Genomic DNA, 23,468 nt, shown 5'->3' on the forward strand with positions numbered 1-23,468 from the left:
GTGGAGCTTATTCATTGGCTGTCACTGGGACAAGTTGCTCACTTAGACACGAGGCAAGACATTTCTGTTTTAACCCGAATTGTTAAAAGATCCATGGCTCCTTTTATTAAACTGAATTATTTTTCCCTGGTTGACTTCTGCTTTCTTAGTGCCACACACGAAAAGTATTTCTTCTTTCAGAGTTGGAAGGCAACTGTGGTTTCACTCAAGAATTCTTGCCTGTGCTTCCCTATGCTGTGTCTACCCAATGCCCCTGTTTCTTAGATGACATGAATTTTGACCCCTCAATAAGATGGGGTAGTTTCCTTAGGAAAAAAATTCCAGTTTTTCTGTTCTAGGTGGTACTCAGAATCAGCCGTGTTAGTCTCTGCATGTTCAGGGGACTCAAGATTATCATCACACCACCCCTTCCAAGGTGCCATTTGCCTTTTTCATAGATCACACATCACACTATTAATGGGGTGATTTTACTTGACAGTGAAGCTAGTATGAGCATCTCCATGGATACTTACAATTTTATTTTTCCTACCATGGCTCTCTGCTGTTCTCGTGGGCTTATTTGTGATTTCCCTCTCCTTCTATATCTAGTTTAAGATTGTCTAGATCAGAACTCCCATGGGCAAAATGCATGGCTCCCCATTCTCACGAGCTACACCCCATTCCTAGAAAGGTCGTATTTTTTAGGATTCTGCAATTCAGAAATCTAAATCTCATGCATATAGTTAACACTGTGACAATAATGGTATCCGACAGAATCAGATGTCTCTTTGAGTTCCCTTTCCCTGGATTTGTACCATATCAAAAAAAATGTTGTTAGGAGTGAAAAGTGGGAGTTTTGGAAAGATTAATTCCTTGTGTAGAAACCCAGTAATGTCTAGATCATCTAATTTTATTGAGGGGGAGAGAATATATTCACTTATGCCACAAATATTTATTCAGTTGCTACTTCTTTGATGCTGCTCAGGCATCTTTAAGTGTCAAGTGGCTAGTCTTCGTGGTAGGAACCATACTGTCTTCATTTTAGGTCTTCTAATGTTTATTTAATAAGTTCTGTTGGGTCTTCTGAGGATCTTGGATGAAAACATTTTCACATTATAGCCAAGTAATGAAACAGTTGAGAAGCTTCCTCTCTCCAGGCTTCCTCTTCCATGAAAAGGAGTCCAATTCAATCATTTATATTCTCATTGCCACCTACTTGTAATATTTAAATAAACAGTTATTTTTGCTCTTGGTGGTGTTGGGGGAGGGGCAATGTTTTTTGTTTTTTAATGACTCTCTTTTGCCCTATAAATAACTTTCCTTTCTATTGGCTCTCCAACCAGACCCATACCAAATATTCAGGGGCATCCCTACTTGGTCTCATTTTAGTGACATGAGCTTACATCATGGACATTCACTGAAGTCTGAAACTTGTTTACAGCCTTATTAGTGGTAGATGGCAACCACCTCCGTAGTGCCAGATTCCTCTGATCTTGACAAGCCTGTACATAGTAATAAGTGGCTTTAATTCATGTATTATTTTGGAGCCTTCAAAAGACATTCACTTGCTTCCTTTCGCTTGGTATTCGCAGTAGACAAGACCGCAGTCTTTCTCCATTTTGCTAACATGGGAACCACAGCTCAGAAAACATGCAACTTACAGAAGGACCAGAACCCAAGTAGGCCCCTGGGGCTCTTTCCAATATTTCATGTAAATGTCTCTTCTCTTCATCTCAAGAAATTTTGAGGTTCTCCCTGGGGAGACTTTATATTTTAAAAGTGGATGGAGGTTTTTCTTTGCCAGATGAATGTAATGATGGAAATATATACTTTCTAAATGTCAAACAACAGAAGAATAGTTAAATAAATTATGACAGATCTATACACTGGGATTCTATGTGGCTATTAAAATTAATGTTTCAAAGAATATGTAATGATACAGGGACCTTGCTCTTGGCTGTATCAGTGTGGGATACTAAACAGCAAGCTCCCAATTTTGTTTCAGAATTATGCATGAAAAAAAAACGCTGGAACTAAATATGCCAAAATGTTAACGGAGTTTTCTGGATAGCAGGATTATGGTTTTCTTTTCTTTTTTTATACCTTTCTGATTTTTCCAGTTTTTTCTTCAGTGAACTCATATAATCAGAAAAACATACATGCTATCTTAGTTATACTCCACAAATTTTTACTTTTAGCTAAAGGAATCCTTTGAGTGGTTCTTGTTATCTTTCATTTTTAAAATTAAATCTGAAATGAGTGGGTTGATTTTTATTATTAGTGTATACATTTGAAATAAATAACATTTTTAGAGTATATATTTTAAGTCGATCATTGTAACTCACTTGCTGGTCTGTTTTTTCCTGACAGTGACCCCTTTTTACATAATTCATTAACTCAGTCAAATATTTTGAGGGCTTTCTAGATGTACCAGGCTGAAGATACCTTGGACGAAGGCAGCTCAGTCTCTGCTCTCAAGAAATACCATTCTGGTTGGAGATACAGTAGTCGGAGCGTAGAATGAACTGTGCGAGGGCTAGGCTGGTACTCAGGGACTGCAAAGAAAGGATGCTAAATTCATGGGTCCTGGGGGAGGTCGGGGAGCCCTCCTGGAAGAGTTGCCTTTTGAGCTGAAAGCAGCTGTTCTCTTTTGGATGACCAACCTCAGATTTAGAAATAATGACAACATAAGTAAATCTCCTTAAGCTATGTAGGCAGTTGTTGCTAGAATTCCTTTCATCTTCAGCATTTCCCTTTCTGTCTGTTTGTGTGGGTTTACTGAAGGTTAGTGGTTATACCAGAGCATAATAGTCTTGCTCTGAGATGATCCTAATGATGTGCTTTTATAGTGTTTCCGAGTACATATCCTTTTTACGAGTGATTAACACTGATTTTGATCACTTTTTTCATCCCTATTTCATTCCTCTGCCTCTTCCTACTTAGCCGAGGGAGGCAGATAGGGTTTTTTGTTCCTGTTTTACAAACATAAACGGAGTCACAGAATGATCAATAGATTTCTCCAAATTATGAGGTGAGTCAGCAGTGGAACTGGGAAGAGAAACCAGGGTTTCTTTGTTCGACGCTCTGACTTCTAAAGTATTTCTCCATGTAAGTAGAATAAGTTGTTTGCCAAAAATGCATTCACCTTTTAAATCTTGACTGAAAGTAATGAGCTTAAAATAAAGTCTTACAGAGGTAATCGTATTGTTACAGCTTAGAACAGAAGTTAAGGCTATTTGGGTAGATTAAAATGAGTCCTGAGTGAGGCTTAATATTTGGTCTATTTAATTAATTTGTTCAGCAATGGATTTTAATTCTCTTTGAAAAAAAGAATAATTGAAACAGTGTCAGACCCGTTTAAGAACATTATGGGATCCATTCTGATTAATTTTAAAAATGTTATCTAAGAAGGACAGGATTCAAAATGAAATCAAAATTGACAATACCTATATTTCATGATACTGGATGATTGTAACTTTATTATCAGAAGGTTTTCCTATAATCCATTGATGAAAATACACCGGACCCTTGAACAAGATGGGTTTGAACTGTGCAGGTCCACTTATACACAGAATTTTTTCACTGAGTACGTTCTACAGGATCTGAGGTCGGTTGAATCCACAGATGTGGAACCCTATATAAGGAGGGCCGACTCTAAAGTTATACTTGAATTTTCAACCGCGTGGTCTCTTGGTGCCCCTGACCCCCACGTTGTTCAAGGGTCACCTGTAAAAGTGTCTTAATGTTCTTAGTAATTATTTTTACTCTTAAAATAATTAATACTCTAATAATAATGTGATAGTCATTATGCATATTATGCTAAAATATCTGAAGCAACAGTGTAAATGAATATGAAGGGAAATAAATACTTTTAATTATTTCATTGAAGTTTTTTCTTCTAATTAAAAATATTCATAGGGAATTCCTCCAGTGGTTAGGACTCTGCACTTTCACTGCCAAGGGCCTGGGTTCAGTCCCTGGTCAGGAAACTAAGATCTCACAAGCTGTGCAGTGTGGGCAAAAAATAATAATAAAAAAATTTTTTTAAATAAAAAATAAAAATGTTCATATATTTTGAATTCATTATGGAAAAAAATAAAGCTTAAACCATGTACCGTATTTTTATTTAAAATACATATTTTATTGATTTAAGTACAGAAAATGTTGCATTAATTGGAGTTTTGAGAACTTTAGAATACAGGAATGGTTCTATTATATTTTATATAGAATGACATTTTTATTTTCCACAATTGTAGTGATCTAATTTTTTAGTTATTATTTCAGATTCTTTCATTTTTGGCTCCTGTACCCAACCAGGCCTAAGATTTTCTATGTAATGCATCATTTATATTGCCATCAAATACTGTTTATCAGGATGCCATTTAGGCTTTGTTTCTAGGAAAAATGAAGAAACAAACTCATCACAAGACTGCATTCAGAGTTCGAGAGGGATATAATAGAAACCCATACTTGTGTGGGGATCTAGAATTTACCTCTTACCTAAACTTGGCGAGGGCAGAGTGACACTTTGCGGTACTGCCTTTCTGTCTTTTACCCTGAGGTTCTGCATTGCTGGGATTAGGGGAAACAGAGGATGATCCAGCAGCCACATGGTAATTGCCAGGCAGTCTTATCTGGGTACCCGTGGGCAAGTTATTTCACCTTCTGGGACTTTAATCACTGATCTTTGAACAGAAGAGTATGATAAACATGAAAATAGATACAAAGGAAAAATACAGACATTGACTGTTGTTGAAGTATGTTGAAGTATGAAGTATGTTGAAGTATGTTGAAGTATGCTGATGAAATCTATTGAATTATGTACCAGTATCAAAAATTGGAAAAAGTCTCCAACTGGCTGCAGTTGGGTAGAATTTTGAATGTAAGGGGTAATGAAAGAATAGAATCATGGAACACAGGTAGATGAGATTAATACTGGAAAGCTTCACATTGGGGACTCTGAGGGTGGGGAATCTGTATACCTTGGATCAGCCAAGACAGTAGTGATTTTTTAAGATCCAGAGTTCACAAATTAGAGTAATGACCCCAGGCAGAAGAGGGTGTGTGTGTGTCCTCATTTGGATAGATGATTAACTATTAGAGTTACCCTAATCAGGATTCAGGTGGTGATGAAATAGGTTGTACTTCCTTAAATATAGACTTGCAGTAATTTTGATCTGCTTCATTTCCGTGGTATAGGAGAGCAGACTTTCGTGCCAAACTCCCTGAGTTTGAATCCTAGTCCTGCCATTTTGTCATGGACCCTGTCAAAGTTACTTAATTGCTTTGTTCCTTAGTTTTTCCCCTCCGTAAAATGGGGATAATATTGGTACCAACCACATAGATGGAGATTTGATAGGTCAGTTAAGGCACACAAATCATTTAGAATCATTCCTGGAACTCAAGAAGTGATAAGCATTAGCAGTAATGGTCGATAATTCATCATGTAACTTATCAAAGCACTTTCCTATGTGCATTTTTGTCTGAATCCATTTGATTCTCTTAAGGAAGCAAGGCTCAGAGAACTGAGGTTCCCAGTCTAGTAAACACTGAACAGCTAGGCTGGAGCCCCTGGCCTCCAACTCCAGTCCTGCCCAAGTGGGGTTTTTTTTTGTCCATAGCTGGGACTGGATTCTTGCCCAGAAGCAGAGCTGTGTGGGAAGTTGTAACTCAGAGATCAAGGGGAAAATGTGAACTTGCTGGGTCTTCCCCCTTCTAACAGCCCCTGCTTCTCTTCCTAATCACACTCCCCTCTCTGCCCCAGACACTCCAGAACTGCGACCTTCCAACCAAGCTTTAAGGAATCGAATCCTACTCTAACATGCATCCGTCTCTGTATCCTCAGGAATGAGGGGAGACTCTTATTTCATTGGGACGAGGAGCCTGGGGCAGCAGGGGCACATCCCGGAAGATGGAGGACTCTTCCTGCTCTGCTGCATAGACAGAGACTGGGCTGTGACTCAGTGTTTCACGGAGGAGGCCTTTCAAGCAATCACGGACTTCACGGACCTCCCAAACTCACTGTTTGCATGCAACGTCCACCAGTCGGTGTTTGAAGGGGATGAGAGCAAGGTAAGAAGCCTTTCTGCTCCTGAAACAGGGGGAGATGTGGCATTATCCCCCCAATATTTCCATTGCTTCTTTGTGGTTAATGTTTGGAAGTTTTTGAAAATGTTTACTTGGCACTTTTCTTGGCATGCATAGCAAGAGCAGAAAAGCCTGTTCTATTGTCAGTTGACATTGGAGGTACTCACAACAAGATTGTATGGGAGACTGTGTTGAATCAGATCTCGATGTCTGCCACTCAGAGGTCTGTCTAACAATGGTGTTGGGAATAGTGATTGCAGGGAATACCCCTTGGGCTAGGAAGCAGATGTTGTTAAAAAAAAAAAAAATTTTTATTTTCCCCTATTCTGCCCAAAGCTTAATTTGCCTTGCCCTACGCAGCACAAGCTCTCTTTCCCCCTTACTCTTCCTGCAGTTTGATGACTGTTCTAACAATAGTTTCTTAAATTGGGCCCCAAGTCCTGCAGCACTTATTAGAAAGGTAAATTGGTTGGCCATATGAGACTTGCTTTGCTCAAGCGGGTAGAATTGTTTTGGGTGTGTTGTAAGAATTTGTGTGAAAATGCTTAACTCCTTGATTTGAAATAATTAGGGAATGAGGTTGTCTATGTACAAGCATTTTCCAGAATATGAAGCTTCCATTTTAAGAGTCAGCTTGATTTAGTGGAAGCATTCTTGGCCATCAGAGTAAATATTCCTTTTTGAGGTCTTGCGAAAGTTTACTTCGGATTTCTCTGACGTTTTAACAACAGAGTCTAAATGGATCAAACCTTCCCTTGTGGATGTGGATTTCTAATTGTAAAATCTATTACTAGGCTACGTTGTAAAACATAGCCAACATTTTTTGGGGGAAAGAGCCTTTTTTTTTCTACATTAAAGTATGGCTCTGTGTGAGATTAAGAGTAGGATTTATGATCGCTGTTTCACAAACTTGGACTGTTTTTGCCAACTGCTGAAGTCCAAACTCTGTTGCCTGAACACAATTACTGGAAGTCTTTGTTCTGAATTTTATTGGTTTTGTAAGCAATCTTGATAGCCCAGAGGATTAGGAATTATTTCAAGCCATATAAAGGTAGTTTTATAATAATATTATTTTGGAGTTGAACAGTTGAAATGATGGGCTAAAAATAATTTGAAGTCCAAGGAATTATATGTGATTAGAACCTCCAGAGCTATCATCAGCAGGCTATTTGAAGTAAGAAAGTGACACATAGCCTTTTGGAAGGAAACTGGGAATTTTGCTCTTGGATTATCACCAGGGTTTAACACAGATTATAATTTATTCAGAGCACGTCATTTCCCCTGAAATCTACCTGATGTTAACTATGAAACAAAGTTCCGTGTTTTCTTGTTCTCTCATCTATTTAAATATCAACAATTAGAAGGATTTTCCTTAGAGTTTTTTTTACTTTAACATCTTTATTGGAGTATAATTGTTTTACAGTGGTATGTTAGATTCTGCTTTATAACAAAGTGAATCGGCTATACGTATACATATATCCCCATATCTCCTCCCTCTTGCATCTCCCTCCCACCCTCCCTATCCCACCCCTCTAGGGGGTCACAAAGCACCAAACTGATCTCCCTGTGCTATGCGGCGGCTTCCCACTAGCTATCTAGTTTACATTAGGTAGTATATAAAAGCCCATGCCACTCTCTCACTTTGTCCCAGCTTACCCGTGCCGCCGCCATGTCCTCAAGTCCATTCTCTATGTCTGTGTCTTTATTCCTGTCCTGCACCTAGGTTCTTCAGTACAATTTTTTTTTTTTTTAGATTCCATATCTATGTGTTAGCATACAGTATTTGTTTTTCTCTTTCTGACTTAATTCACTCTGTATGACAGACTCTAGGTCCATCCACCTCACTACAAATAACTCATTTTCGTTTCTTTTTATGGCTGAGTAATATTCCATTGTATATATGTGCTACATCTTGTTTATCCATTCATCTGTTGATGGACACTTAGGTTGCTTCCATGTCCTGGCTATTGTAAATAGAGCTGCAGTGAACATTGTGGTACATGACTCTTGTTGAATTATGGTTTTCTCGGGGTATATGCCGAGATTGTTGGGAATCTTGGCATATTGAAGTGGGATTGTTGGGTCATATGGTAGTTCTATTTTTAATTTTTTAAGGAACCTCCCTACTGTTCTCCATAGTGGCTGTATCAATTTACATACCACCAACAGTGCAAGAGGGTTCCCTTTTCTCCACACTCTCCCCAGCATTTATTGTTTGTAGATTTTTTGATGATGGCCATTGTGACTGGTGTGAGGTGATACCTCATTGTAGTTTTGATTTGCATTTCTCTAATGATTTGTGATGTTGAGCATCCTTTCATGTGTTTGTTAGCTATCTGTAGTCTTTTTTGGAGAAATGTCTATTGAGGTCTTCTGCCCATTTTTGGATTGGGTTGTTTGTTTTTTTGATATTGAGCTGCATGAGCTGCTTGTAAATTTTGGAGATTAATCCTTTGTCAGTTGCTTCATTTGCAAATATTTTCTCCCATTCTGAGGGTTGTCTTTTGGTCTTGTTTAAGGTTTCCTTTGCAGTGCAAACTTTTAAGTTTCATTAGGTCCCATTTGTTTATTTTTGTCTTTATTTCCATTTCTCTAGGAGGTGGATCAAAAAGGATCTTGCTGTGATTTATGTCATAGAGTGTTCTGCTTATGTTTTCCTCTAAGAGTTTTATAGTGTCTGGCCTTACATATAGGTCTTTAATCCATTTTGAGTTTATTTTTGTGTATGGTGTTAGGGAGTGTTCTAATTTCATTCTTTTACATGTACCTGTCCAGTTTTCCCAGCATCACTTAGTGAAGAGGCTGTCTTTTCTCCATTGTATATACTTGCCTCATTTATCAAAAATAAGATGACCATACGTGCATGCATGGGTTTATCTCTGGGCTTTCTATCCTGTTCCAGTGATCTATATTTCTGTTTTTGTGCCAGTACCATACTGTCTTGATTACTGTAGCTTTGTAGTATAGTCTGAAGTCAGGGAGCCTGATTCCTCCAGCTGCATGTTTCCTTCTCAAGATTGCTTTGGCTATTTGGGGTCTTTTGAGTTTCTATACAAATTGTGAAATTTTTTGTTCTAGTTCTGTGAAAAATGCCATTGGTAGTTTGATAGGGATTGCATTGAATCTGTACACTGCTTTGGGTAGTATAGTCATTTTCACAATATTGATTCTTCCAGTCCAAGAACATGGTATATCTCTCCATCTGTCTGTATCATCTTTAATTTCTTTCATCAGTGTCTTATAGTTTTCTGCATACAGGTCTTTTGTCTCCTCAGGTAGGCTTATTCCTAGGTATTTTATTCTTTTTGTTGCAATGGTAAATGAGAGTGTTTCCTTAATTTCTCTTTCAGATTTTTCATCATTAGTGTATGGGAATGCAAGAGATTTCTGTGCATTAATTTTGTACCTGCTACTATACCAAATTCATTGATTAGCTCTAGTAGTTTTCTGGTAACATCTTTATGATTCTCTATGTATAGTAGCATGTCATCTGCAAACAGTGACAGCTCTACTTCTTCTTTTCCAATTTGGATTCCTTTTATTTCTTTTTCTTCTCTGATTGCTGCGGCTAAAACTTCCAAAACTATGTTGAATAATAGTGGTGAGAGTGGAGAACCGTGTCTTCTTCCTGATCTTAGAGGAAATGGTTTCAGTTTTTCACCATTGAGAATGATGTTGGCTGTGGGTTTGTTATATATGGCCTTTATTATGTTGAGGTAGGTTCCCTGTATGCCTACTTTTCTGGAGGGTTTTTATCACAAATGGGTGTTGAATTTTGTCAAAAGCTTCCTCTGCATCTATTGAGATGATCCTATGGTTTTTCGCCTTCAATTTGTTAATATGGTGTATCACATTGATTGACTTGCATATATTGAAAAATCCTTGCATTCCTGGGATAAACCCCACTTGATCATGGTGTATGATCCTTTTAATGTGCTGCTGGATTCTGTTTGCCAGTTTTTTGTTGAGGATTTTTGCATCTATGTTGATCAGTGATGTTGGCCTCTGGTTTTCTTTCCTTGTGACATCTTTGTCTGGTTTTGGTACCTAGGGTGATGGTGGCCTCGTAGAATGAGTTTGGGAGTGTTCCCCCCTTTGCTATATTTTGGAAGAGTTTGAGAAGGATAGGTGTTAGCTCTTCTCTAAATGTTTGATAGAATTCGCCTGTGAAGCCATCTGATTCTGGGCTTCTGTTTGTTGGAAGATTTTTAATCACAGTTTTAATTTCAGTGCTTGTGATTGGTCTGTTCATATTTTCTACTTCTTCCTGGTTCAGTCTTGGAAGGTTGTGCTTTTCGAAGAATTTGTCCATTTCTTCCAGGTTGTCCATTTTATTGGCATAGAGTTGCTTGTAGTAATCTCTCATGATCCTTCGTATTTCTGCCGTGTCAGTTGTTACTTCTCCTTTTTCATTTCTAATTCTGTTGATTTGAGCCTCTCCCTTTTTTTCTTGATGAGTCTGGCTAATGGTTTATCAATTTTGTTTATCTTCTCAAAGAACCACGTTTTAGTTTTAGTGATCTTTGCTATCGTTTCCTTCATTTCTTTTTCATTTATTTCTGATCTGATCTTTATGATTTGTTTCCTTCTGCCAACTTTGCAGATTTATTGTTCTTCTCTAATTGCTTTAGGTGTATGGTTAGGTTGTTTATTTGAGATGTTTCTTGTTTCTTGAGGAAGGATTGTATTGCTGTAAACTTCCCTCTTAGAACTGCTTTTGCTGCATCCCATAGGTTTGGGTTGTCGTGCTTTCATTGTAATTTGTTTCTGGGTATTTTCTGATATCCTCTTTGATTTCTTCAGTGATCTCTTGGTTATTAAGTAGAGTATTGTTTAGCCTCCATGTGTTTTTATTTTTTATAGATTTTTTCCTGTAATTGATATCTAGTCTCATAGCATTGTGGTCGGAAAAGATACTTGATACAATTTAAATTTTCTTAAATTTACCAAGGCTTGATTTGTGACCCAAGATATGATCTCTCCCAGAGAATGTTCCATGAGCACTTGAGAAGAAAGTGTATTCTGTTGTTTTTGGATGGAATGTCCTATAAATATCAATTAAGTCCATCTTGTTTAATGTGTCATTTAAAGCTTGTGTTTCCTTATTTATTTTCATTTTGGATGATGTGTCCATTGGTGAAAGTGGGGTGTTAAAGTCCCCTACTATGATTGAATTACTGTCAATTCCCCCTTTCTTGGCTGTTAGTATTTGCCTTATGTATTGAGGTGCTCCTATGTTGGGTGCATAAACATTTACCATTGTTATATCTTCTTCTTGGATTGATCCCTTGATCATTATGTAGTGTTCTTCTTTGTCTCTTGTAATAGTCTTTATTTTAAAGTTTATTTTGTCTTATATGAGAATTGCTAATCCATGTTTCTTTTGATTTTCATTTGCATGGAATATCTTTTTCCATCACCTCACTTTCAGTCTGTATGTGTCCCTAGGTCTGAAGTGGGTCTCTTGTAGACAGCATATATACAGATCTTGTTTTGTTTCCATTCAGCCAGTCTATGTCTCTTGGTTGGAGCATTTAATCCATTTACATGTAAGGTAATTATCGAAATGTATGTTCTTATTACCATTTTCTTAATTGTTTTGGGTTTGTTATTGTAGGTCTTTTCCTTGTCTTGTGTCCTGCCTACACAAGTTTCTTTAGCAGTTGTTGTAAAGCTGGTTTGCTGGTGCTGAATTCTCTTAGCGTTTGCTTGTCTGTAAAGGTTTTAATTTCTCCATGAATTTGAATGAGATCCTTGCTGGGTAGAGTAATCTTGGTTGTAGGTTCTTCCCTTTCATCACTTTAAATATGTCCTGTCACTCTCTTCTGGCCTGCAGAGTTTCTGCTGAAAGATCAGCTGTTAACCTTATGGGGATTCCCTTGTATGTTATTTGTTGTTTTTTTCCTTGCTGCTTCTAATATTTTTTCTTTGTAGTTAATATCTGATAGTTTGATTAATATGTGTCTTGGCTTGTTTCTCCTTGGATTTATCCTGTATGGGACTCTCTGTGCTTCCTGGACTTGACTGACCATTTCCTTTCCCATATTAGGGAAGTTTTCAACTGTAATGTCTTCAAATAGTTTCTCAATCTGTTTCTTTTTCTCTTCTTCTTCGGGACCCCTGTAATTCAAATGTTGGTGCATTTAATGTTGCCCCAGAGGTCTCTGAGACTGTCCTCAATTCTTTTCATTATTTTTTCTTTATTCTGCTCTGCGGTAGTTATTTCCACTATTTTATCTTCCAGGTCCCTTATCCGTTCATCTGCCTCAGTTATTCTGCTATTGATTCCTTCTAGAGAATTTTTAATTTCATTTATTGTGTTGTTCATCATTGTTTGTTTGCTCTTTAGTTCTTCTAGGTCCTTATTAAACATTTCTTGTATTTTCTCCATTCTATTTCCAAGATTTTGGATCATCTTTACTATCATTATTCTGAATTCTTTTTCAGGGAGACTGCCTATTTCCTCTTGTTTTATTTGGTCTGGTGGGTTTTTACCTTGCTCCTTCATCTGCTGTGTGTTTCTCTGTCTTTTCATATTGCTTAACTTAACTGTGTTTGGGGTCTCCTTTTCACAGGCTGCATGTTCATAGTTCCCGTTGTTTTTGGTGTCTGCCCCCAGTGGCTAAGGTTGGTTCAGTGGGTTGTGTAGGCTTCCTGGTGGAGGGGACTGGTGCCTGTGTTCTGGTGGGTGAGGCTGGATCTTGTCTTTCTGGTGGGCAGGACTGCATCCTGTGGTGTGTTATGGGGCGTCTGTGACCTTATTATGATTTTAGGCAGCCTCTCTGCTAATGCGTGGGGTTGTGTTTCTGTCTTGCTAGTTGTTTGGCATAGGGTGTCCAGCACTGTAGCTTGCTGGTCGTTGAGTGGAGCTGGGTCTTAGCGTTGAGATGGTGATCTCTGGGAGGGCTTTTGCCATTTGATATTATGTGGAGCCAGGAGGTCTCTGGTGGACCAATGTCCTGAACTTGGCTCTCCCACCTCAGAGGCACAGGCCTGACACCCATCCAGATCACCAAGACCCTTTCAGCCATATGGCTCATAAGAAAAGGAGAAAAAAAGAAAGAAGAATGAATACAGTAAAATAAAATAAAGTAAAATAAAATAAAAGTTATTAAAATAAAAAATATTATTAAAAAGTAATAAAAAAAAGAAAGAAGAGAGCAACCAAACCAAAAAACAAATCCACCAATTTTAGCAAGTCCTAAAACTATACTAAAAAATAAAAAACAAAAACGGACGGACAGAACTCTAGGACAAATGGTAAAAGCAAAGCTATAGAGACAAAATCACACAAAGAAGCATACACATACACACTCAAAAAGAGAAAAAGGAAAAAAAGAATCTATATATATGTATAAAAAAAAGGAAGAGAACAACCAAATCAATGAACAAATCTACCAGTGATAATAAACTTTAAATACTAAGCTAAGATAAACAGAAAACCAGAAAGAAATTAGATGCACACCACAGGATGCGGTCCTGCCCACCAGAAAGACAAGATCCAGCCTCACCCACCAGAACACAGGCACCAGTCCCCTCCACCAGGAAGCCTACACAACCCACTGAACCAACCTTAGCCACTGGGGGCAGACACCAAAAACAACGGGAACTATGAACATGCAGCCTGTGAAAAGGAGACCCCAAACACAGTTAAGTTAAGCAATATGAAAAGACAGAGAAACACACAGCAGATGAAGGAGCAAGGTAAAAACCCACCAGACCAAATAAAACAAGAGGAAATAGGCAGTCTCCCTGAAAAAGAATTCAGAATAATGATAGTAAAGATGATCCAAAATCTTGGAAATAGAATGGAGAAAATACAAGAAATGTTTAATAAGGACCTAGAAGAACTAAAGAGCAAACAAACAATGATGAACAACACAATAAATGAAATTAAAAATTCTCTAGAAGGAATCAATAGCAGAATAACTGAGGCAGATGAACGGATAAGGGACCTGGAAGATAAAATAGTGGAAATAACTACCGCAGAGCAGAATAAAGAAAAAATCCAAGTCTACAGTTGCTCCGAAGTCCACCGCCTCAATTTGGGTTGATTCGTTGTCTATTCATGTATTCCACAGTTGCAGGGTACATCAAGTTGATTGTGGAGATTTAATCCGCTGCTCCTGAGGTTGCTGGGAGGGATTTCCCTTTCTCTTCTTTGTTTGCACAGCTCCCGGGGTTCAGCTTTGGATTTGGCCCTGCCTCTGGGTGTAGGTTGCCCACAGGCATCTGTTCCCGCCCAGACAGGAGGGGGTTAAAGGAGCAGCTGATTTGGGGGGCTCCGGCTCACTTAGGCTGGGGGGAGGGAGGGGTACGGATGTGGGGCGAGCCTGCAGTGGCAGAGGCCAGCGTGATGTTGCACCAGCCTGAGGCATGCCGTGCGTTCTCCCGGGGAAGTTGTCCCTGGATCGCGGGACCCTGGCAGTGGCGGGCTGCACAGGCTCCCAGTAGGGGAGGTGTGGATAGTGACCTGTGCTCGCACACAGGCTTCTTGGTGGCGGCAGCAGCAGCCTTAGCGTCTCATGCCCGTCCCTGCTGTCCGCACTTTTAGCCGCGGCTCGCGCCCGTCTCTGGAGCTTGTGTAGGTGGCGCTCTGAATCCCCTCTCCTCGTGCTCACCAAAACAATGGTCTCTTGCCTCTTGGGCAGCTCCAGACTTTTCCCTGGACTCCCTCCCGGCTAGCTGTGGTGCACTAGCCCCCTTCAGGCTGTGTTCACGCCACCAACCCCAGTCCTCTCCCTGCGCTCTGACCGAAGCCCGAGCCTCAGCTCCCAGCCCTGCCCGCCCCGGCGGGTGAGCAGACAAGCCTCTCGGACTGGTGAGTGCTGGTCGGCCCTGATCCTCTGTGCGGGAATCTCTCCGCTTTTCCCTCCGCACCCCTGTGGCTGCGCTCTCCTCCGTGGCTCCGAAGCTTCCCCACTCCACCACCCGCAGTCTCCGCCCGCGAAGGAGCTTCTGGTGCGTGGAAACCTTTCCTCCTTCACAGCTCCCTCCCACTGGTGCAGGTCCCGTCCCTATTCTTTTGTCTCTGTTTTTTCTTTTTTCTTTTGCCCTACCCAGGTACGTGGGGAGTTTCTTGCCTTTTGGGAGGTCTGAGGTCTTCTGCCAGCGTTCAGTAGGTGTTCTGTAGGAGTTGTTCCACATGTAGATGTATTTCTGGTGTATCTGTGGGGAGGAAGGTGATCTCCGCGTCTTACTCCTCCGCCATCTTGAAGGTCTCCCCCTTAGAGGTTTAATGGGTGTTTTGATTCTTTCCTGATTAAATCATTCTCAGTAGATTGAAACAAGGAGATTTAGGAAGGAGCTAATCTCAGTCAGGAAGGCTGCTCAAGAATGGTTTATCAGCTGAACCAGAATTGGTTACGTAGAAAGACAGAGGCCTGGGGAGAGTTCTCGGGGATCTGTCCCCGTCTATTTTGATATTCTGATCTGTGAGTGAATAATGGATTACCAAATATTCTCATTTAATTTGTATACGAAGTTGGTAAATCGCAGCTTAACAAATAGTATGGGGTTTTAAAGTGACCTTGATAAAATATTGAGATGAAATCAATAAGATGTAGTTCAGTGGAACCAGTTTCAAATGATTTAGATTACATCTTTATAGCCAAGGATGTGAATTTTATAATTAGCCCATGCCTACCTAATGAAAGTTATTAAATTAGACAGAAAGTCTTCCGGCTTGGTGTGATTTTATAGCCCCCATTCTGTGGACGGTCTCTGGGATATCAAATAATCTGATCCAGATTCAGTTTTGATTTAATTATATATACAGTGTTTAGGGTGACAAAGCAAGATGATCAGATACCAAATGAATTGATAATAGAGGCACGACCACTGGGACTCTAGGAAAAAAATGTTTGGGGAGGCTCATGCCTCCCATTTTTACTGCCACATGTTTCTCTTTATATTCCAGACCTTTCTGTTCCTCTCTTTACCTCCATTCTCCCCCCTCCACTAGCTTAATAAAGCTCACTTGCCTTGTACGTCATTCTCTCAGGATATCCTTCCCACAGTGTTCAAAGTTCATGAATCTGAGCCAGGAATTCTGATGATGTTTATCTTTCCCAAAGGGTGGACATTGGGGGCATTGTGCAAAGTTGGTGGCAGATAATTTTAGGTAGAGGGAAAAGAATCAAGAATGCTTTCCAGCACTTGTATCTGCGTGTGGGCAAGGCTGGCCATGGGGATTGTCTAAAGTATTTGGCTTTGGGAAGGTGCCTTCAGCAGCGTGGAATTATCTGAGAGATAAGACATCAGAAATGATGCTTGGTTTTCATTTCAGAGGTCCAGGTGGTTAGGTGGTAAGATATGTAACTTGCTTGGGTGAAGTTTTCTTTTCTGGCAAACAGACTTTTGATTCATTGTTTTTTTTGTTTTTTTTTGTTTTGTTTTTTTGCGGTATGCGGGCCTCTCACTGTTGTGGCCTCTCCCGTTGCAGAGCACAGGCTCCGGACGCGCAGGCTCAGCGGCCATGGCTCACGGGCCCAGCCGCTCCACAGCATGTGGGATCTTCCCGGACCGGGGCACGAACCCGTGTCCCCTGCATCGGCAGGTGGACTCTCAACCACTGCGCCACCAGGGAAGCCCCGATTCATTGTTTCTTGATATTGAAGGCCTAGAGTTTAGCTTGTTTGTTCAATTATTATAAAGCATACATTTTCCTTAGCTGAGTGGGAATTTATAAAGCTCTTGTTTTCTGACTATCATGGTTAAGTCTTGCAGTAATCTCTTCTCAGTTTTCCCATCTGTCTGAGACACTTTTCCTAAGCCCTTTTCCTTATTGAGGTAATTTGGAACGTACTGACTTGGCCTGCTCTTAATATAGGTAACGCCATAGGAGATGATCTTCTGGTTATGTTTGTTTCTGCTTATCAGTATGATAAATATTCTGAGATGCTCATTTCTGCTATCCTATTTAAATTCTAAGCTCTGACACCTACAGAACATTTTTTTCAAACAGCTTCATGAGACCATGATGTTCACTCCAATTTTTCGTTAGGCAGAATTCTGTGAGATTGTATTTTGATTTGATGCTTTTGCAAGGAGTGAGCACATACTTCAGTGTGGCTTGTTGTGGTCCAGATGGTTGGGATTTGTTTACATAACACAAAGGAGAACCAGCGCTGGAGAAAATTGGCATCTGAAACCGATAATGCAGATTGCTGTTTGCATGCTACAGCTTGCAGCATAAATATTTTTGTATGAGACACATTTAGAACCGGGAGCTTCACAGCAGACAACACCTAGAAGTTATTAGGGGGTCAGTTAACCTCTGGCATTTTCCCCTGGATTGCCTTTCTACATCCAGCTGGGCTGCAAAGGTCATCTTAAGACAGGTGAGGCTGGAGGGACACCCCGAGGGCTGCCCTGTGTCTGTGCTGAAGATAAGTAAGTCTCTGCTCGATGGGACACTGGCAGTCACTGGTCGCTAAAGGGGAACAGTGTATCAAACCACCAGGAAACCTCTAGCCAAATTCAGGTCAATAAAGAGAAGCTTGAAAGGTGAGTTGTTTTTGGCCTCCAAAAAATTTGTATCATTTAGTTCAGTGGTAATAATAATAATATAACAGCAGTAGCAAACCTTACATAGCCTGTAGCAAGTTGCCTCATACTCTTCCGAATGCTTTCTAGACATTAAGCCCTTTAATCACCATGACAACCCTATGAGGGCGGTGTCTTTCTGCCTCTCTACCTCCTGGGCACGTGGCAGGGTTGTATTCCCTGGACCCTTCTTTCTAGTTCTGCCCAATGTATTGATATAAGCAGAAGTGACCTGTGTCACTTCCAGGCCAAGCATTTAATTACCAATATTTGACACTGAAGAATGTTCTTTTCACTCTGCTCGGGCAACTGGCAACGTGCCAGGTGTGCCATTCAGACAGTTTGGCTCAGGGACTGAGGGCAAGGATGACACAGAGCAGGGTTCTGGGTGACCTGTGATAAACATGCAATGTGACTGCAACAACAAGAAAAGCCTTTGCTGCTTTAAGCCCCTGGAATCTGGGAGTTTGTTGTTAGAATATAACTTAGTCCGCCTAGGTTGATACAGTAAGTATGATTACACAGAGAGGTTGCCCATGGTTTCACAGCTGGAGTGGCAGAGCAGTGATTCAAACCTACAGAGTCTGTGCTCTTAAACATTATGCGATACTGCCTCTTGATGTACAAATATTTATTGAAAACAGGTATGATGCTTGGCTCTGGGGATGCAGTGGTGAACAAGACAGCGTAAACTCATTGAATTTAAAGTCTACCAAAGAAAACAATTCAAATAAAACAAACATAATAAATCCAGTGATGCTAAAATCAAAGGGGCATTTAATATATATTTTCAACTATACTCGATGCCTTATATACACACACGTACACATGCACAAAAGATTTTCTTGTTTTTGTTATGTTTTGTTTTGCTTTTTAAATAAGCGGGCATTTCTGCCAACCATTAGTGGCTGTATTCTTCCAGAAAGGGCATAAGATCAGAGGCCTAGTGCTTTGGGTTTCTTAGGCTTTGTGCTTCTCATAAATAGATCATCTCAATGCCTTGTGCGTGGCTGGAGTGATTCTAGGTTCAAAGATGTATATCTTTCATTCAACATCACCGCTAATATAATAAACCAGCTCCTTCTAGAGCTCAGCTGAGGACGCAGTGACCTAGCCTAACACTGGCAGCATTATGCAGTCACTCTCAAGGATTTTGGAAGGTTAATCTGGTTATTTGCAATTTTTACTTGATTCCCCACATAAGATTTGCCTTTACTCCAGTCTGTAGGGGCATGTGAATGTTCCCTTTGTACTTTACAACTGCAGGTCTACAATCTCTTATCTGCAGTACCGAAATCTGAAAAGCTCTGGAAACTTTCTTTATAACCCATTTTAAGACAAAACCTCACTTGACCTAATTCATTCAGAATCTAACCAGGACTGGTGAGAAACTTCTTCTTATGTGAATATTCATCCATCTCTTTGCAAAAATATTCCTGTCTTTAACCACCGGGGACTGCCTCAGACCTTGATGGAGCATTACACAACATGAGGTATGCGTACCGTGTTACATTCTAAATCCCCAAATTCTGAATTGCAATCATATCAGGCCCTAAGAACTTCAGACGGTGGGTTGTGGACCTGTAGAATATATAAAAATGCACTCGGGCTTCCTTGGTGGCGCAGTGGTTGAGAGTCCACCTGCCGATGCAGGGGACAGGGGTTCGTTCGTGCCCCGGTCCGGGAAGATCCCACATGCCGCGGAGCGGCTGGGCCCGTGAGCCATGGCCGCTGAGCCTGCGCATCTGGAGCCTGTGCTCCGCAACGGGAGAGGCCACAACAGTGAGAGGCCCGCGTACCGGAAAAAAAAAAAAAAAAGCGCTCACACCACATGTTCAAAAAGAAGGATGAATGCATCACTGAAATCTGAATGCCATCAAGAAGAGTGATTAAATATATTTTTCCCATAATGAGATCTTGTGTTTATTAGAAATAAAAGACGGATTGAACACAAGATGGGCCCATTCACTTAGTTTAATAATAATAATAATAATATTAATTATGGCAGCAGCAAACCTTACATAGCATGTAGCAAGGTGCCAGATACTCTTCAGAATGCTTTCTAGACATTAAGCCCTTTAATCGCCATGACAACCCTTTGGTGTGGATACTGCCTGAGTGACCTTCCCGAGTCAAACTCTGACAGTCTCTGAGTCTCCTTGTTTGAGTGTCTACAGTTGAAAGCCTCTGACCTTGACCTGCGGTCACTGCTCATCCTGCCCTCATCCCTTCACCTGGTTCCTGACTCATGGTCTGGTCTGGGTCCCGAGGAAAGACTCCTAGCCCATCAGGGAGAGAGTCACTGTTCCATGCAAGTGGTTGTCTTTAACTCAGAGGAGTTTCCGTTGTAAAACATTTATGCCACCCCCACGTGTTTTGCCTCTCTTCATTTGTATTTTTCCTCTCTATACCCTGAAATTCTGGAAGGCAGTCAAAATTTGTATTCTCCTTCGTTGTATTTCCAGCACCTTGCTGGATCTCACACATTGTAGGTAATCAGTGTTGAATCGGACCTCCACTTCAGTGGTGACTAAACGAAGATACAGAGGGATGAATTTGCCAGGATCGGCTGATTAATTAGAGAAACAGCAAAGAGCCGAGTGACGCTTCTGGACGTTGAAGTCTAGTTCATTACCCACTGTACATCTCCATCTCTAAATTCTACCATGGAAAACAGGTTCTAGAAATAAAGGTGGCTGTCTATCAGCATAACATTCAAGCCAAAACGTATTGAATATAAGACAGAGAGGGCTTCCCTGGTGGCGCAGTGGTTGAGAGTCTGCCTGCCGATGCAGGGGACACGGGTTCGTGCCCCGGTCTGGGAGGATCCCGCATGCCGCGGAGCGGCTGGGCCCGTGAGCCATGGACGCTGAGCCTGCGCTCCACAACGGGAGAGGCCACAACAGTGAGAGGCCCGCGTACCGCAAAAAAAAAAAAAAAAAAATAGCACTCTTGCAGTTAAGATATAACATTCATATGAATAAACCTGTTTTACATGTCAATTTATATTTACATGGTGTTTTAAGTTTTTAGAAGTGACTGACCTATTTACTAAGCCAAGAGAGTAAAAATTAAGCGTCTTAAACACATTTGTTTCCATAATCACTCCTAGAGAAGAAAAGAGAGATAAAAGAAAAGGCAGCAAGGAAAGATGAAATCCAGTGCTTTAGAAGACCTTAGGAATCTTGTTAGGGGGATAGTTTAAAGCTGGTTGAAAAATTCATGCTGAGGATACGTACCAAAGGACAAACAAGCAGATTAAATTGTTATCTGTAGTTTGTGTCACTGAATATAGGTTGCAAAAAATAAAAATGAAGTGAACCATTGTGACCTAAGGGTGGGGAAAGGATAACCAAGCATTAATTTTATTTATTTATTTATTATTATTTTTTAACACCTTTATTGGAGTATAATTGCTTTACAATGGTGTGTTAGTTTCTGCTTTATCACAAAGTGAATCAGTTATACATATACATATGTTCCCATATCTCCTCCCTCTTGCGTCTCCCTCCCTCCCACCCTCCCTATCCCACCCCTCTAGGTGGTCACAAAGCACCGAGCTGATCCCCCTGTGCTATGCGGTTGCTTCCCACTATCTATTTTACATTTGGTAGTGTATATATGTCCACAAGCATTCATTTTAAATATTAAAGCAGGAACTTGTTAAATTAGATACCAAATATCCAAGGAATATACTTAGGAGTGTCACCGTTTCTCTTGTGCCATCCTTTACAGGTGGAGGTGACATTTACAGCTTTCTTTGTTGTTTTCAAGAATGTTTAAATTGCAAAAAGACAGTGCCTATCATTGTACTCAGTAAGTTGGTCCTGTTTTCTCTTTTCTCTGGACAATTACTGGGAACCATAATTAGTCACCGCTAATCACTTGGGGACACCTGCCAGATGACAGCCCAGCGTGGGGCAGATTCGAAAGCTGCTGTAGGACATTCTCTGGAACCTTAACCTTTCTTGAAGTGACTAAAATATTCCAGAGGCATATTTAGTGGCTTGCTTCTCCACAGCACTGAGTGACCCCCTGGGGCTCAGGCGCCTGACAAGCCACTCGAAATGCCCCACTTAACAACCTGGAAATAATTGAGGCAGTGGGAAGAATTAAGCCCGAAGCACAGAGAGCTGAGAGTATTTGGTTTCTGTGCCAAAAGAGTGGGTGAGCGTGTATTCCTGATGGAACCTGGGGAAAAACGGCTGCCATGTTCTGAGGAGTCTGGGATGCTATTAAAGAGGGACTTGGAGCTTTCTTCCCTTTTTGGAAAAATGAAGGTGCTTGGAGCTCAGTTCATATGGTTTCCATCAGAGCTACTCGTAGCCTGTTCAGTGACTCTGTGACTTGTTAGAAGGGGCTTCCACGGGCAGAAGCTGTCTTAGGGCACACAGCCTGAGGCAAGGCAGGTGAATTTGTAAAAACGGCACCCTTTCCTCTCAGCTGATGGGGTAGATGAAGGCCTGAGCAGTTGTGGTTGGCTTGACAGGTGGAGGGCAGGCTGGATTTCATCCTCTACTCTCTTCCCGGACCAGGAGCTCTTGAGAAATGCACAAAAGGCACACCCATCACAGTGTTCCTGGTCTCATATGATCATTGTCAATTATTTCCAGTTTAAAAGGATTTATAAATTCAAGGATAATTATTGTGTTCTCTTGCCTAAGAACATTACTTTTTTTAAGATGTGGATTTGGAGATGGAGCCCAGGGGAAGGGCGGGGGAAGAATAAGACTTATTGTTATTTTTCCTCGCGCTCACCAGCTAAAGTTGGCCTGGGCTTCACCTGGCCTTTTTCGGCTTTTTTGACTCTGGTCCCAGTTTCGTGGTCACGAAATTCTTAGCCAACTTAGAGATAACCAGAGAAAGTCAGAGATTTTGGACATGAACTTTAAAACTCTGCCAAGGTATCTTTCGTTGCAGGCCTGACATTTAGCTCAATGGATGAGATCAGTGTGATATAGATGAGCCAATTGCCGATTCCATTAGTATCACGTGACGTTTACTCGGTGAGAGTGGGGTTATTAGGGTGCTGCTTCTACATGTATTTCATTATTGTCTACTCAGCCATACTCCCCTATACAGAATATATAGAAATATAACATGTAGTTTGTCTTTTTAAGTTTGATCAGTTTCTAGGAATATTTGGATCATGTTCTATTTTACTGGGAATGTTCTATTTTATAGCATAACCATCGTTTTAAACATAAAAGCCAGCATCTCTATCAATGTTTTGAGGGGGAGACCCATTGATCAGATGACATAGTTAAGATTTTTCATCAAACGTGTTGAAATATCACTTCTTTTTTTTTTTTTTTTTTTTTTTTTTTTTGCGGTACGCGGGCCTCTCACTGTTGCGGCCTCTCCCGTTGCGGAGCACAGGCTCCGGACGCGCAGGCTCAGCGGCCATGGCTCACGGGCCCAGCCGCCTCACAGCATGTGGGATCTTCCCGAACCAGGGCACGAACCCGCGTCCCCTGTATCGGCAGGCGGACTCTCAACCACTGCGCCACCAGGGAAGCCCGAAATATCACTTCTTATGCTTTGTTCAGAGCCTACAGTTTCCCACCAGATTTGTGGCTATTATGAACTCCATACTATTTTGTATATTATTTATACATAGCGTGCACCACCTTATGGATTGCCTAGTCCAACTGGATGATTGTAAGTATCCTGAGGGCAGCAGAGCAAGTTCCTCGTCCTTCTGTGCCCTGCACTGTCCAGCTCTGGACCTAACAGGGGCACTGACACAGAGGCGGGAGAGCAGAGAGAGGGTTTGGGTTCAGATGCACTTGGGTCCAATTCCTGCCTCATCTACATCCTAATTACATGATCTTGACCACCTTAACACCTTTGAA

General features: G+C 40.9%; 1 protein-coding gene across 1 annotated transcript in view; it reads left to right on the top strand.

Moving 5' to 3' along the window:
* The window catches only part of RCAN2 (regulator of calcineurin 2), a 258,886-nt gene that overhangs the window by 39,573 nt on the left and 195,845 nt on the right, over positions 1–23,468 (top strand). The window contains exon 2 of the mRNA XM_029242529.1: positions 5,825–6,051. Within this exon, the coding sequence (XP_029098362.1) occupies positions 5,827–6,051 (225 nt within the window). The 5' untranslated portion in view covers positions 5,825–5,826. The remainder of the gene's footprint in view (positions 1–5,824; positions 6,052–23,468) is intronic.

The sequence above is a fragment of the Monodon monoceros genome, unplaced genomic scaffold (genome assembly GCF_005190385.1).
Source record: "Monodon monoceros isolate NGI ecotype Baffin Bay Population unplaced genomic scaffold, NGI_Narwhal_1 Super_Scaffold_3, whole genome shotgun sequence".
Lineage (NCBI taxonomy): Eukaryota > Metazoa > Chordata > Mammalia > Artiodactyla > Monodontidae > Monodon > Monodon monoceros.